General features: G+C 44.2%; 1 protein-coding gene across 1 annotated transcript in view; it reads right to left on the bottom strand.

Annotated features, from left to right (window-relative positions):
• Positions 1-17,805, bottom strand: part of aacs (acetoacetyl-CoA synthetase) — a 129,734-nt gene that overhangs the window by 37,088 nt on the left and 74,841 nt on the right. Inside the window, exons 11-12 of the mRNA XM_055655660.1 lie at positions 9,969-10,033; positions 5,188-5,310 (exon numbers count right to left, since the gene is read on the bottom strand). Coding sequence (XP_055511635.1) covers positions 5,188-5,310; positions 9,969-10,033 — 188 coding nt within the window. The remainder of the gene's footprint in view (positions 1-5,187; positions 5,311-9,968; positions 10,034-17,805) is intronic.

Below are 17,805 nucleotides of genomic sequence, written 5' to 3'. Positions count from 1 at the left end.
ATCTTATCAAATATGTTTTGGAAATCTAAATGCTCTTCATCCACAGGTATCCCTTAATCCATGTTACGTTACTTCATTAAAGTGCTCTAATACATTGACCACACATGATCTCCCTTTCACAAACCAAGTTGGCCTTGCCTTGGTGCCTTGAATTTTTTGAAGCAGCTTTCGGTATCATCTTTAGTAATAGCTTCTTTAACATTTTCCCAATGACAGATGTACAGCTAAATGGTGTATAGGTCCCTGCTTACCCTCTCTCCCCCCTCTTTGAATATACATTTGCCGATCACCCGTACACAAGTTATATCTCCTCACAGTTACGCATCCTACACACTAGGGGCAATTTGCAGAAGCTAGTTAGCCTACAAACCTGTACGTCTTTGGAATGTGGGAGGAAACCGGAGCACCCGGAGAAAACCCACGCTGTCACAGGGAGAACGTACAAAACCATACAGGCTGTACCCGTGGTCAGGATCGAACCCGGGTCTCCGGCGCTGTGAGGCAGCCACTCGACTGCCACGCCATTGTGCCGCTATGTTTCCCCAGCACTTTGTGTCCACTTAGTTTTCCCCTGTGACTAAGGAGGTTTGAACCTGAACTTCAGAAAGCAATCTGAGCATCTCAAGTTCTTCCACAAATTGAAAGCTGGAGCTTCCCAATTAAGAGGATTTTTCTGTACAGATTATTATTTTAGTGAGAACAATGTGGGAGTTCATTCCTCTGCCGGGATCGTTGTAAACTAATTTAGGTACAAGGTACAAACATGGAACATCACAACGTGAGCAGACAGTTAATAGTCAGTGCAAAAAAGTTTAAGGCTTACTCAGTGTTCTTTTAGAGCTGGTGCCCTAATTAAACAAGGTGCATCGATTGCATGGCATTCTACTGAAGTTCGATCAATAGTACTTGAAATGTTATCTGATACTTCGTTCATTTTTAATCTTGCATGAAACAGCGACTTGAACCTTATTTCTGACAGATGCAGTTGAAGCAACTTCAATACAAAAGAACATATGCCATTCGCTTCAAAGTACTTTCGTTGAAGCAATGTCAGGTCTTCTTTCCAACTCTTACTGAGTTTCAGCATAGCATCAGTTGAACATGAACATCTAAAGGTTTCCATTTCAGGACAAGCCATTGTACATTCTGGAAGAACGGTCTCATCCTGAAACGACTCCTATGCTTGTTTTCCAGAGATGCTGCCTGATCTGCTGAGTTGCTCCAGCGTTTTGTGCTTAGTTTAGATTTAGTTTAAAGATACAGCGCGGAAGCAGGGCCTTCAGCCCACCGAGTCCGCGCCGACCAGCGATCCCCATACACTGTCACTATCCTACAGACTAGGAACCATTTACAATTTTTACCAAAGCCAAATTAACATACAAACCTGTATGTCTTTGGAGTTTGGGAGGAAACCAGAGCACTCGAGGAAAACCCAAGCAGGCACAGGGAGAACGTACAAACTCCGTACAGACAGCACCCTTAATCAGGATTGAACCCGGGTCTCTGTCGCTGTAAGGCAGCAATTCTACCGCTGCGCCACCCTGCTGCCCCTGCGCAAGATTCCAGCATCTGCAGTTCCTTGTATATACATAGGTTGTTTAGTTTAGAGATACAGCAAGGAAACAAGCCACCTGGCGCACCGAGTCCATGCTGACCATCGATCACCCGTTCACACCAGTTCTAAGATATCCCACTTTGTATATCTCTCTTCATCCTAACAAGGATGAAGAGCTACGAGAAATGCCTTAGAGCCACAAGCAAATAATGTTTATCTTCTCTGAAAGTTTGACTCATTAAAAAGGGAAAATGTTAAAAATGAAATATAACATAAGGAATATTTAGTTCCCATTTATAGAAATCCAGCGATATATTGACAAGATATGGAGATGGTGTCCAAGATGGGAGAAGGTGACGAATGAATCTAACGAGCTGGTCCTTGCTGCCTGCCTTTCCCATGTGGATCTGGGACCCAACTGGCAAAGTCTTTGGGTCCTGACTGCTCCTCCACTGTGACCTGTGGCAGCAGAGACCGGCGTAGGACACCGACAGCACCGCCAGGCCAGGTTGATGCCTACAACACCGACCCAGTGCTGCCGCCAGGACAACGGGCCTTTAAGACCAAGAAAGAGTCTATACTTTTAAGAACTTGAAAGGCACAAGATGACGCTGGAAGTGTGGACAATCTTTGTATATTGCCTCGGTGACGTCTCCTGTTCGTACACTACAATTGTTGTACATTTGTACTCATTTATGATTCTGCTTATGTATAATATGATTTTACTGAACTGTATGCAAAGCAAAAAAATGTCACTGCATTTGGGCACATGTGACAATAACGTGCCATTGAACCATCGAATCAATTTGTTTCCCTTTAAATCTGTGCAAATATATTTGCCTGCAAAAGTAGTGGAATCTTAACATGATCTTTCAATTAGTAACCTCAGGATGAAGTTAAAAAATGAGAATGGTGAAATGAAGCTAATAGACATTTAACATTTGTGGCATGTTGGCTCTGCAGTAGAGTTGCTGCCTTACAGAGTTTCCAGCGCCGAAGACCCGGGTTCGATCCTGACTACGGGTGCTGTCTGTACAGAGTTTGTACGTTCTCCCCGTGACCCGCGTGGGTTTTCTCAGAGATCTTCGGTTTCCTCCCACACTCCAAAAACGTACAGGTTTGTAGGTTAATTGGCTCGCACAAGTGTAAATTGTCCCTGGTGTGTGTTGGATCGTGTTAATGTGCAAGTATTGCTGGTCAGTGCGGACTCGGTGGGCCGAAGGGCCAGTTTCCACGCTGTATCTCTAAACTAAACTAAAAAGCAATAATTTAACTTAGTATAATTTAGTTTAGTTTGATTTATTGTCATGTGTACTGAGGTACAGTGAAATGCCTTTTGTTGCGTGCAGTCCAGTTCACGAAAAGACGATATATGATTACAATCGAGCTGTCCACAGTGTACAGACATAAAGGGAATAATGTAGAGTGCAAGATAAAGCCCAGTAATTAGTTAAATGACAAAGTCTCCTCAAGTCGTTTAAACTATAATCTGTGTAAAACGCACAAAAGAAAATCACAACATATAGATGTGATCCTGCCAGGTCAATAGTGCAGACACAAAAGATTGCAGTTGTTGGAAAAGAGTAAAACATACAGTGCAGGAGGAACGCAGCGCGCCAAGCAGCATCTGGGGAGGGAATGGACAGGTAACGATTTGGTTTGGAACTATTTAATGCGTTAATTTTCAATTTTTTCTTCTTCGAATGATACTGTGGCGCCTTAAAGCCCACGTTGGTTTTGCATACAGCCTGTCACCACTGGCGACTCACCAGCAACCTCACTAGAAGGTCCAGCCGCAAGAGTCCAATAATATCTCCAAGGTCAGACGCACTAATTGCCCTCATCTGCACACGGGTTATGATTGGTGAGAATGTAGGTAAAAGGGGCTTCTGGAATAAACGTGACACAAGTTGTCTGGCTCAGCTAAGTGTCGTTTGTTCTTTGCTTTCTGTCGCGGGATTCAGTACATCCTACAATACTATAGAACTTTATTCATCTCAGGAGGGAAATTGGTCTGCCAACAGTCATAAAACACAAGACACATGAAACATGAAATTAAATTGACGAGTAGTAGGATTGGGGATGGGGGGGGGGGGGGGGGGGGGGGGGGGGGGGTGGAAGAGGGGAGTCAGTCTACTCCACGACAGAAGGGGTAGGAGTTGTACAGTTTGATAGCCACAGGGAAGAAGGATCTCCTGTCCTGCCGGCGTTCTGTCCAGCATCTTGGTGGAACCAGTCTGTTGATGAAGGTGCTCCTCAGATTGACCAGTGTCATGGAGAGGGTGAGCTGGATTGTCCAGGATGACCCACAGTTTGAGGAGCATCCTCCCCTCCAAGACCACCTCCCATCAATCCATGCATTGATCATTCATGCAAACAAAATCACAACATACAATATTTCACTTTTTCCCCCCTCTCCCTACCCATATCCAGAAAGTAATTTCCTCAAATCAAGTATTGAAGCAAATGTACATGATTAAATCATCCACCATCTAATCAAGAGGAACCTATTTTCAATTTCATGTTTCATGTATTATTTCATGTTTCATGTATTTTGTGTTTTATGACTGTTGGCAGATCCTGGGATAAATAAAGTTCTATCGTATTGTATAGTATTTTCTAAAACCATATAAAAGGTTTCCTTTCAAAAGGCAGTTCACTTTTCCGCTTTCAAACAAGTCATCTTCATCAAGGGAAGCCCAAATGTGGATGGTCATGAGATTTATGCTAAAAACTACCAATATGATTACAAATTTTAATATTACAACATTTTAACTGAAGTGTCTATTTCGAAAGTATTAACCAACTAAAAGAAAGGTGATGTCCTACAATAAATATTCTAACTCTACAGAAAAACCCACCAAGTTTGGAGAGATATGGGCCAAACGTAGGTAGGTGGGACTAGCGTAGATGGAGCCCCTAGGTCAGCATGGGCAAGTTGGGCCGAAGGGCCTGTTTCCATGCTGTCGGACTAAGTAGGGAATATGTTAATGTAATTTGCTTTTACAGATTTTGTTTCCTCCCTTCTCCAAAAGAAACACAAATCTTTCTAGTTTTTATGGAAAAAGTCTTGATGCTAAGATGTCCCTTGATTTCCAGTTAATGTGCCTCTTCGACTGTGTGGCCTATGTTACAACCTTATTCAGAGGTGGAACTAGGACAGCAATGTGTGTCTCTGCCTTGTTAAACACTGCTACACGTGATAGAATGCCACGTAATATTAGTATTCTACACATTAACTTCTTTATCGGTGTTGTTGGCTTGACAAGGATGTTTTTTCAAAGATGAAATATATTTTGAGATGAGGAGGAATTTCTTTAGTCAGAGGTTGGTGAATCTGTGGAATTCATTGCCGCAGACGGCTGTGGAGTCCAAATCAATGGATATTTTTAAGGTGGAAATTGATAGATTCGTGATTACTACGGGTGTCATGGGGTTATGAGGAGAAGGCAGGTGAATGGGGTTGAGAGGGATGGATAAATCAGCCATGATTGAATGGTGGAGTAGACTTGATGGGCCAAATGACCTAATTCTGCTCCTAAAACCTTATGAACACATCCTACATTGAGCTGTATCAGATAAAAGAGCATGGTTGCAAATGGACTCATGTAAATATGACATAAACATCTCACCTGTCATTGAGCCCAACAGGATGTTGTTTTTGATGTGCTTGTATACATAATCATACGTCCGTGGTTTGAGTGGAGATCCAGTAGACAGTATCGTGTGTAGTGTCTGCAGACTGTGAGTCTCACCTCAAAGAAGGAAATTTAGACGTCAATGTTAATTTTGGATAGGACTATTAGCATTCACACAAAAGTTACACTTACAAATGTTATATACTCACATGACATTAGTTAATGTACAAGTGTAAGATTTTATCATTTTTGTTGAAATGTTTCAATTTCATGAGGGGCGGCACGTGACAAAGTGGTAGAGTTGCTGCCTTACAGCGCCAGATTCGACCCTGGTTCGATCCTGGCTGCGGGTGCTGTCTGTATGTAGTTTGTACGATCTCCCTGTGACTGCTTGGGTTTTCTCAGGATGCTCCTGTTTCCTCCCGCACCCCAAAGACATACAAGTTTGTTGGTTAATTGGCTTGATATTATTGTCCCGAGTGTTAATGCACGGGGATGGCTGGTTGGTGGACTGAAGGGCCTGTTTCCACACTGTATCTCTAAACTAAACTAAAACTAAATGAGCAATTTATTTTCTCTTACCGATAACATAATTTGAGTTTAGTTTATTGAGTTTAATTTAATGTCAAGTTCACTGAGGTAAAGTGAAAAGCTTTTGTTGTGTGCTAACCAGTCAGCAGAAAGATTGATTACAATCGAGCCATCCACAGTGTACAGATACATGATAAAGGAAATAATGTGAATAACGTTTAGTGCAAGGTAAAGTCAGTAAAGTCCGATCAAAGATAGTCCGACGGTCTCCAGTGAGGTAAATCGTAGTTCAGTTCTGCTCTCTAGTTGTTGGTAGGATTGGTAGTTTGGTGGGATAATTTCACCAGTTTCCTATAACATAAGTCATTCTGGTTTGTTTAGTTTGGAGATAGAGCACTTCGACTCACCGAGACCATGCTGACCACTGCTTTATGTTCTACGCTATACAACTTTTCCCATTCACTCCCGACACACCAGGGACAATTTACAGAGTTCAATTAATCTACAAATCCACTCGTCTTTGTGAAGTGGGAGGAAACCGGAGCACCCGGAAGAAACCAACGTGGTCACAGGAAGAACGTGTAAACTCCACACAGGCAGAGCACCCGAAAGCAGGATCGAACCTGGGTCTCTGGCACTGTGAGGCAGCCGCTCTACCACTATGCTGCTGGTCATTTTGCATCCTTAACATAACAATCTTAAGTGACGCATCAATGGCCTGCAGCCTCAGAGTTGAGATCCATTTACAATGAAGCCATCTGGAAATAAAAGGTTCACAAAGTATTTAATCACACTTTAGAGAGAAGAATTGTGGTAATTAATAAATTCTAAGCTCTGACAATGCAAGATGCATGCAGCTATACCGACATCTATTGACCATTATAACATCTCATAAACAAATAAAATCAGCACAGTATTATAACACTGAACAGAAAGCCAACTCTCGGGACTATTTTTAGATCATATTTTGGCCATGGCAATCTTGGCCTAATTTTTTTCCAAATTAACACTAATTGCTTGTGGGCAATATTGAAAGCTTCATGTTTCATGATTAACACGTGGGTCTTTTATTATTAATCAAACAAAATAGTTCTATCTTTAAAAAAAATTAGTCTTGTTTGAACATCAAGGCCTTTTTTGTTTGCAATATTTCTCCTGCTTTGAAATAGGCTTTCCTGCACTCCCAGTTCTTTACAGTCAAAAAAATTGATAGGCTAACCACTGATCTTTGAAAGCAAACAATTTAAAAGGACTCTCAAATGTTCCAAGAGCTGGCGGAATAAAAGCTCTCAGGCTTTTTGATTTTTAACAGAAGTAGCTTCGAGATCTGTGGTGAAGTGTTTGCTAAAAGGCGAGTGAAGCTATCTGCTGTGAGAGTGAAGTTCACCCTTTTATGGCACGCCGCATGTAGTACTGATGTCCAAGTGGGTGACAGAGATTGTATCTGCACGTTTCCCAACAACAGACGCCTGCGGACTTGCGAGTGCCTTGTCCTTGGCGTGCTACCCGCTGGGAAGCAACCCAGCTGCGGTGCCACGGTTTACGGAGCTGCCGTGGAAGTGTGGGGACGGGGCTGGAGGTGGTGGTACTGTCCTCAGCATGCCACATGCATGTGAAGCTTCAGCCCGACTTCCCTCTGCGCTACAAGTGACCCCTGGCAACTCCAAGGTGTGGGCTAAACCGTGATCACTGCATGCAAGCCGCAAGCAATTTCTTAAACAAAAACATCCATGACCAGTGAAGAGCATTCCAGCGAACTGCAGTTTAAACCAGCATCTACAGTTACATAGAAACATAGAAACTAGGTGCAGGAGGAGGCCATTCCTTCCTACACATATTGAAAAGTGAAGCTCGGAGTTGCTGTGTGCAAGATTTTGATGTGACAGTGACAGATCCTTGAACTGCTGTCTCATTCCTTCACCACTTGTTCTTAGGTTCATAAGTCATGGGAGCTGAAGTAGGCCATTCTGTGGAATCCATTGCCACAGTAGGCTGTGGAGGTCAAGTCAATAGATACTTTTAAGGTGGAGTTTGATAGATTCTTGATTAGTACGGATGTCAGGTGTTATGGGGAGAAGGCAGGAGAATGGGATTGAGAGGGAAAGACTGAGAAGGAAAGATTGATCAGCATTGATTGAATGGCAGAGTAGACTTTTGGGCCGAATGGCCTATTTCTGCTTCTACGGCTTATGAACATGAAATCGAGTCTACTCCGCCATTCAATCATGACTGATCCATTGTCCCTTTTTTTAACCCCATTCTTCTGCCGTCTCCCCATAACCCTTGGCACACTTACCAATCGAGTACAAACAATGTACCAATTGGTACATGTACCAATAACATGTAATTGACTCATTTTCTTAGATTAAAAGGGTTTCTCCAAAAGCTCCTATTTCAACTGTGTTGTGCCAAATCCTGATTTCATACGGGTCTTGAATAAAATTGTAGTTCCATGCAATACACAGTGTCAAGGTGAATGCCAACTGGGCAATCTCCTAATGGTTTCTACCCGACTGGGAAATTATCAGTCTTTGCAATCTAAAATGCATAAAACAGCTTTTATGCACGAATTGCACATAAAGAGATACACAAAAAGTCTGTGTTGAGGGAAGGGAATTGGGGCGGCACATTAACGCAGCTGCTGCCTCATAGCTCCAGAGACCCTGCTTCGATCCTGACCATGGGGACCGTCTGTGTGGAATTTGTACGTTCTCCTTGTGACTGAGACTTGGGTTTTCTCCAGGTGCTCCAGTTTCCTCGCACGTACAGGTTTGTAGGTTAACATTGTAATTTTGTGTTAATTATAAAAGGTCCCTAGTGTGTAGGATAGTGTTAGTATGCAGATATCGCTGTTCAGTGTTGACTTGGTGGGCCAAAGGGCCTGTTTACGCGCCGTGTCTTTAAACTAAACTAAGCGTGTGGGTTTGTAGGTTAATTGACCTACAATGGAAAGACTAGGCGCCCCGGTGGCGCAGCGGTTGAGTTGCTGCCTTACAGCGCCAGTGACCCGGGTTCAATCCTGACTATGGGTGCTGTCTCTACGGAGTTTGCACGTTCTCCCTGTGACCTTCCACACTCCAAAGACATACAAGTTTGTAGGATAATTGGCATGGTAAAACTGTTAATTGTCTGATCACTGGTCGGTGCGGACTCAGTGGGCCGAAGGGCCTGTTTCAACGCAGTAACTCTAAACTAAACATGCAGTTTTGTAGGTTAATTGACCTCTGTAAATGGTCGCCAATGTGTAGGGAAAGTGGGATAATATGTACTAGTGTGATCAGGTGATCAATGGTCAGCCACTCAGTGGCACGAACGGCCTGTTCCCTGCTGTAACTAAATTAAACTAAAAACATACAATTTCTGTGCAATAATGTGCAGAAGACGCAAGATAGAATCGCAGTGATTGCATGGGGAAAGATTCATACAACAGCTGTGGACATTGGGATAACAATCTATTCCAAGAAAACTTTCAAATAGCTGCTATTCATTAGTTTGATAGCTGACAGGAAATTTATTAAAAAATAATGTTACGATTATTGTGTCACTTCATGTCAAATTAAATCCAGGCCAATTTGAAACGCAGTCTGAAAGTGTAGTTGAAAAATTTTGAACAATCACTTTCAAAGGGGAACTATTAGGAAATGTCTAAGGTTGTGAGAAAGGAGAAGAGTGGGAGTACCAGATAATTCTGCTGAAGGGTTGATGTTGGTACAGTGGATCAAATGCCTTTCACTTTCCTGGCAACATAATACTACATAATTCACTGCAATTCTCTTCACTACACATGGACTCTTTGTTAAGAAATCATTGGTGACCTACATGCAGGGATGACACATCCCTAAATGGTCCACAACGTGCTGGGGCCACATCTTTGTACGTTATAATTCGATAACAAAACTCAAATTCAAAAATTAGGACACCAAGTTCTTCACTCAAAGGGTGAAACGACGTGCCAGAGGAGGTAGTGAAGGCAGGTACTTTAACAGCATTTTAAAGACAGCTGGACAGGTACATGGATGGAAAATGTTTAGAGAAATATGGTCCAAATGCGAACAAACAGGACTAAGTTAGTCGGCTTGGACGATTTGGGCCAAAGGCCTCTTTTCCATGCTGTATGGCTCTATGACTCTAAATTGTGAATGCTTGTTAAAAATAAAGCAAGCTCTATGAAGAATGCATAATCAACGTTGTTTAACAAAGGTTGAATATTTTATTTCTTGGATAAAAGCATTAATAAGTATTACCTGGTTTCAGATTCTTTTCTTCCAGAACAGCCAGCCATTTTGCGCCAGTCCCAAGTATGGTAATTCTGAAGAAGATGAGATAAAAAATAAAATAATGATTATCAACCTACGAATGGCCCTCATGGATTCTGGCTACTGGACTGCGGTACTTACTTTGGCATTTTTACTAAAGCTCAAAGTACATTCTGAGTTGCTGCTGTAGAATATCACCAACTGCTTCAGATACCAAATAAAGGTCGGATGTTTTTAGTTTAGATCAGTTTAGAGATACAGCGCGGAAACAGCCCCTTTGATTCATCGAGTCCGCACCGACCAGCGATCCCCGCACATTAACACCATCCTACACACAATAGGGACAAATTACATCGATACCAAGCCAATTAACCTACAAACCTGTACATCTTTAGAGTGTGAGAGGAAACCCAAAGATCTCAGAGAAAACAGTGTCACTGGTAGAACATACAAACTCCGTACAGACAGCACCCGTTGTCAGGAATGATCCCGGGTCTCTGGCGCTGTGAGGCAGCAACTCTACCGCTATGCCACCGTGCCAACCTTGTTATTAAGGTTTCCCACTTTAGCAGAAAGGATCTTAATCCTAGGATCCATAGAACATATGCTGCGCCACTCTTTTTTTTTTCCACAAGTACTTTATGCTGTCTGCTGAACGTGATTTTATTTTGTACACAGATACTAGTGGGTGCCTGGAATGCACTGCCAGGGTGTTGGTGGGTGCAGATACGATAGTGGCATTTTATAGATTGGGACATGGATATGCGGGGAATGGAGGGATATGGATCAAGTGCAGGCAGAGAAGATTTGTTTATCTTGACATCATGATCGGCATGGACATTGTGGGCCAAAGAGCCTTTTCCTGTGCTGTACTGTGCTATGTTCTAACTATATGGATTGCCAATTCATCAAATGCCGTGTGGTAGACTCTTTCCTCAAGAGAATGAGGTGAAATCACTTATTTTCTACAGAATCCCTCAGAGTATAGGATAGTTAAGATTCCCCTTACAAATTCAATAGGTGACATTTGGTGCCCTAGCTAACCCAATGATGTGGAAAATTAAGAAAAAAATAACAGTATTCATAATCATCTCCAGGCACCGCATCGACCAAGGAGACAAATCTAATATTAAATTAAAAAGCAAACAGGCGAAACCATGAAACTCACATCGGACTCACAGGGAACGGGGATTCCCCTCCGCCACCATAGATGAGGCTCGCACCAGGGTCTCATCCATATCCCGCAACACTGCTCTCTCTCCCCATCCCCGCACTCGCAACAAGGGCAGAGTCCCCCTGGTCCTCACCTTTCACCCCACCAGCCGGCAAATACAACACATAATCCTCCGCCATTTCCGCCACCTCCAACGTGACCCCACCACTCGCCACATCTTCCCATCTCTCCCCGTGTCTGCCTTCCGCAAAGACCGTTCCCTCCGCAACTCCCTTGTCAATTCTTCCCTTCCCTCCCGTACCACCCCCTCCCCGGGCACTTTCCGTTGCAACTGCAAGAAATGCAACACCTGTCCCTTCACCTCCCCCCTCGACTCCATTCAAGGTCCCAAGCAGTCGTTCCAGGTGCGACAAAGGTTCACCTGTATCTCCTCCAACCTCATCTACTGCATCCGCTGCTCTAGATGTCAGCTGATTTACATTGGGGAGACTAAGCCGCGGTTGGGCGATCGTTTCGCCGAACACCTCCGCTCAGTCCGCAATAACCTACCTGAACTCTCGGTGGCTCAGCACTTCAACTCCCCCTCCCATTCCCAATCCGACCTCTCTGTCCTGGGTCTCCTCCATTGCCAGAGTGAGCAACAACGGAAATTGGAGGAACAGCACCTCATATTCCGCCTGGGCAGCTTGCATCCTGATGGCATGAATGTTGAATTCTCCCAATTCTGCTAGCCCTTGCTGTCTCCTCCCCTTCCTTAACCCTCGAGCTGTCTCCTGCCACCCCCCCCCGCCCTCGGGCTCCTCCTCCTCCCCTTTTTCCTTCCTTCTCCCCTCCCACCCCCCATCAGTCTGAAGAAGGATTTCGGCCTGAAACGTCGCCTATTTTCTTCGCTCCATAGATGCTGCCACACCCGCTGAGTTTCTCCAGCAATTTTGTGTACCTTGGAAAAGTAAGGACTCTTTTCAATGACTGGGATGAGAACTTTATTAATATGGAAAAACAGGTTATTACTGCTCCAACTTTGCATATAATTACCTTTCAAGTCTGAAAACATTTACTCAATTGCATTATAAGTTCAAGGAAACTATACGAGTGAATTAGGTGATAAATTCAATCCTTTAATCAAAGTGGCCACATTTTCATCTAAGGCGGCAGATATCTTTTTTGGAGGGTACGGGATGTCAGAGTCAGAAACTGAGCTGAAGCACAGATTAATCTTTCTCACAATATTTTCTCTGAACTTCACCAGGATGCAGTTTAAAATTTATAACCCAAGAAATTACACTGTGAATAAATTATTTAAAATATGAATTGGTAATGCGGCTTCTCTTTTAAACTGATGCCTTGGATATTGCAACATGAACTGATTGCTCAGTCAAGCTATTCCTTTATATTGGCTGAAGACGCAATGCATCAATCATTTCAAACTGGCGATCATACTGCTGTGTATAACCAAGAGCTTTCGGTTCCCTGTCCCAAAGCACACGGGGAATGCAAATGTACTCGCAGGGAAGAGGATATTCAAACCGTGTGGCCAAGCAGCACATCTTCAGCTATCTGATATTGTTCTACATTTTGTACACCATTGCTGAATTCTGACAAACAAACAATTCAAGTGAGTCGTTATGTAGGTCGCCTCTGTGCAACAAGGCCAAAATAAATTAAAATGAGAATCAATGACCTGATTTAGTCTGGGTACTCTGAAAAGAGACACCTATAGTTCTTAACCAACTTTAGCTCCACGAAAGTTAAATCCCAACAGAAGATATGTAGAAGATAGTAGTGTTGAAGAGGCTTTTAGATAGCCAGGTAGATGTGATGGTATATGAATTATGTACCGGCAGATGAGAGTTGGTCTTGGCCTCATGCTCGGCACAGAGATTGTGGGCCGAAGGGCCTGTTCATGTGCTGTACTGACCTATGTTCTAGCTGTGCGATTTGCAGATTACAAAACAGCATGAACTGGACTGCCAGAAAATATGCAAAGTAAAAAGCATTTATTTGTAATAGAATACAGCAAACCAAAGTAACTTGCTTAATTTAAAACAGAAAGAGGTACAATTGGAGTTCATTTCACCTGTCGACTTGACTGATGCCCCACTTGCCTTAGAATCAGAAGGTTTTGGATGCAAGACCCAGACACCGTTAAGAAATGTAAGTAAGTAATCTAGGCTTAGCCTCGAGTCCAGAGATAGATGAGGGCTGTATTTAGTTTTTGTGCTTTTCCACTTTCAAAGCTAAGTGTGCAGCAAGATTAACAGAGTGCTGGATAACGTCTGACAATTGGCAGCATTGGAAAGAGCATCGTAAGTTCAAATGGAGCAGCCACATACTTTTTCCTATTACCTCAAGTTTGGACATGGTTCTCCAAAATGTCAATACGTTTTAGCCACTGCAGAGAGATAGATTATTGAGCAGTACAGCACATGAACAGGCCCTTCGGCCCATAATATCTGTGCCTAGCATGAGGCCAAGACCAACTCTCATCTGCAGGTACATAATCCATATACCATCACATCTACCTGGCTATCTAAAAGCCTCTTCAACACTACTATCTTCTACATATCTTCTGTTGGGATCTGAAGAAAGAGAGCAGGAGGGAATCTGGGGTATGCTGCCCAAAATATTGTATCCTTGGCCACTAGGTGATCTAGAGGACTGAGAACAAACCCTAGTGCTTATTTTTACAGAAATGGCAACAACAAAAAATGAGTGGTTCATCGAATAAAATAGTAGAGTAAAATAACAAACTACTGGAGGATCTCAGCAGGTCAGGCAGCAAGTGCAGAAGGAGATGGCAGTGATGTTTCGGGTTGAGACTCTTCTTCAGAGAAGTTGTACAGACCTATGATGCAGGGTTTCAACCCAAAACATCATCAGACCATCTCACTCCGAAGATGCTGCCTGACCTGCTGAGTTCCTCCAGCAGTTTGGTTTTTACTCAATATTCCAGCATCTGCAGTCTCTTGTGTCACTATTTAGTGGATTCTATTTGTCAGGGCAGGCGAGAGCAATGCCTCTCCTCTAAATAGTAAAGTGCTGCATCACAGTACCAGAGACCCCGGTTCAATTCTATCCTCTGATGCTGTCTATGTGGAGTTTGCATGTTCTCCTTGAAACCGTGTGGGTTTCCTCCAGGTGCTCTGGTTTCCTCCCACATCCCAATGACGTGCGGCTTTGTACATTAACTAGCCTCTGTAAATTGCCCCAGCTCTGTAAGGGTTGGATGAGAAATTGAGATAGCATCTAACGAGTTTGAAAGGGCGATCGATGGTTGGCGTGGGTTGGGTGGGCCGTTTTCATGCTCTATCATTTAGTAAATCAATCAATCAAATTCCAGCAGTCAACTCTAGAAGGGTTGTTTGCTGGGATTTCTCTAATTTCAACAAACTCTTGCATTCCCGCTCTCTCCGTCCCTCTCCCATCTTCATCATCCAACTGTATCAGTAGCTCTCGGTATGGGCTCCTCTATATTAGCGAGACCAAGAGCAGACTGGGCGATCGTTTAGCTGACACCTACGCTCAGTCTGCCAGCACCTGCACTTCCTTCCTATGCAGCCTATCTCGACTTCTTCGACACATTACAAGTAAATACTGCGGCACTTCATTCACTGACTTGGGGCTCAGAAATACTTTCGGAAAAAGTTCGTCCAATTAATTTAAAGCTGTAGGGTACAGCCAGAGACTGAACGTTTGTGAAATATATTGAAGGATAAATGTTAAACAGAGATTCAGAGTGATTAGAAACCCGAGGGATTTGAGGATCACTCTACATTGACAACCTGGATCCCACAAATTGTCACCTGTTTTTGCTAATGACACAAAAATTACCACATCCCAATACCAGGCCACAAACAAGACCATGCTCTAAGATAACAATGTTCCTCGAGTAACAGAGAATACCGTCATTTCACTCTGACAGGAATGGAAAATGAATGATTAACTGATGTGACCTTTTCTAGTTCCAACTGCCCTGTTGTTTCCGTGTGACATGCCTCATTAGTGGCGTTAAAGTCAGTCGCAGTTAAACCAGAAAGAGTGGCTTTAACTTGGGAGTCAACTGTCAGGAAAGCTGAACCCGTGGGAAATTAATTGTTACGTTTTGATGAATGACGACAACGGTTTGAAAATTTCCCGAGGCATCTCATTCATAGCAAAAGGATTTTAGTATAGGAGCAGGGAGGTTCTACTGCAGTTGTACAGGGTCTTGGTGAGACCACACCTGGAGTATTGCGTACAGTTTTGGTCTCCAAATCTGAGGAAGGACATTATTGCCATAGAGGGAGTGCAGAGACCAGACTGATTCCTGGGATGTCAGGACTGTCTTATGAAGAAAGACTGGATAGACTTGGTTTATACTCTCTAGAATTGAGGAGATTGAGAGGGGATCTTATAGAAACTTACAAAATTCTTAAGGGGTTGGACAGGCTAGATGCAGGAAGATTGCTCCCGATGTTGGGGAAGTCCAGGACAAGGGGTCACAGCTTAAGGATAAGGGGGAAATCCTTTAAAACTGAGATGAGAAGAACTTTTTTCACACAGAGAGTGGTGAATCTCTGAAACTCTCTGCCACAGAGGGTAGTCGAGGCCAGTTCATTGGCTATATTTAAGAGGGAGTTAGATGTGGCCCTTGTGGCTAAGGGGATCAGAGGGTATGGAGAGAAGGCAGGTACGGGATACTGAGTTGGATGATCGGCCATGATCATATTGAATGGCGGTGCAGGCTCGAAGGGCCGAATGGCCTACTCCTGCACCTATTTTCTATGTTTCTATGTTTCTATCTCAGGTCAGCCAGCCGCAAAAAAAAAGTGATAATCAAAAAACAGCAAATGCTGGATATCTGAAATAAAAACACAAAATGCTGGTCACCACAGATCGAGCAACATCTGTGGGCAATAAAAAGTTACCGTTTCTGAACACTTCATCAAAACTGGCTACTTTTTAAAATATTTCTCAGTTCCAAAGAAAGGTCTCCAACTCAAAATTGTAATGTTTTTTCTCATTCCAAAGATAATGCCTCATTAAGTGTTTCCAGCATTTTCTACTTTTTATCCAAATTGACTGATTTGTCTTATAGATAGATAGCCTTTTATTGTCATTCAGACCGATGTCTGAACGAAATTGCAGCAGTCATACATATACCATCCAATAAAACAACAATAAAACAACAATAAACACATATTAACATCCACCACAGTGAGTCCACCCAGCATCTCCTCACTGTGATGGAGGCAAAAGTCTTAGGTCTGCAGTCTCTTCCCTCCTCTTCTCCCTCTGCGCTGGGGCGATACCCCCCCCCCCCCCGATACCCCCCCCCCGGGCGATGTTAAGAACAGTCCCGCGGCTCAAACACCGCGGCCCGGGGTGGTTGAAGCTGCCGCCCACCAGTCCTGCAGAAGCAGCTGCTGGCCCGCGGCCGAACCCCGGACTCAGGCCACCGCCGCCAGAACACCGTCCCAGCCACCCTCACGTGAGTACTGCGCCGTCTTCAGCCTCGGGCTGGGCCGCCCCGACTTGGGCGCCGCTTCTCCCCCGGACCGGGCCGCCCCGACTTGGGCGTCGCTTCTCCCCCGGACCGGGCCGCCCCGACTTGGGCGTCGCCGGGCTGGGCTGACTTGGGCGCCGAACCTCCCTCGGGCTGCCAGCGCCGCACCTTCCCGAGCTCGGCCGCTCCGACGGGAGCCTCGTTCCACCCTCGGGCTGGCCGTCCTCACGGGAGCGTCCCAACCTCTTCCAGCCCTGAGCCGGACCACCCTCACGGGAGCGAGCTCAGGGCGAGTCCTGACGGTGCTCTGCCTCCGGAGCCTCATGGTCGTCAGCTCCATTAGGCCTCAGCGCAGACGGAGGCAGAGAAGGGGAATACGACAAAAAGGTCGTATTCCCCCGCAGGGAGAGACTGCAAACCCCGTTTCAACCCCCCCCCCCCCCAAAAAACACAAGCTAAAACCAAAAAACTAGACTAACCAAACAAAATAAACAACATAAAAAACACAAAGACAACGGGACCGCCGGTAAGCCGCTGCAGCCAGAGCCGCGCCGCCACTCCGTGTGATTTATAGGAACAAACGGTGAGTATGTTTGTATGTTGACATCCTATGACATGGTCTACACATCCACGGTCCTTCATTGACTTCAAAGCACTTTGGGATGTTGAAGTGTTAGAATATGCAATTTAATGAATTCATTCACAAATCCAGACTTCTCTCAATGAGTGTTTCTGGGATCAATCCCAACTACTTCAGTTTTCAAATGTAGACACAAGGAACTGCAGATGCTGGAATAGTAAGTAAAAATCAGAAAGTGCTGGAGTAACTCAGTGGGTCAGGCAGCATCTCTGAAGGACACGGATAGGCTACATTTCTGGTTGGGACTTTTCTTCAGTCTGAAGAAGGGCCTCGACCTGAAATCTGTCCTTCATAGATCTGCCTGACCTGCTGAGTTACTCCAGCACTTTGTGTTTGCTTTTCTGATAAGATTTAGGTTTATTATTGTCATGTGTACTGAGGTACAGTGAAAAGCTTTGTTTCACTTTCACACTCTGTACGTCTGAAGAAGGGTTTTGGCCCGAAAGGGTTTGCCTATTCCCTTCGCTCCATAGATGCTGCTGCACCCGCTGAGTTTCTCCAGCATTTTTGTCTACCTTCACACTGT

Source organism: Leucoraja erinacea, chromosome 25 (genome assembly GCF_028641065.1).
Source record: "Leucoraja erinacea ecotype New England chromosome 25, Leri_hhj_1, whole genome shotgun sequence".
Taxonomy (NCBI): domain Eukaryota; kingdom Metazoa; phylum Chordata; class Chondrichthyes; order Rajiformes; family Rajidae; genus Leucoraja; species Leucoraja erinaceus.
This window is presented reverse-complemented; position numbering and strand designations above follow the sequence as displayed.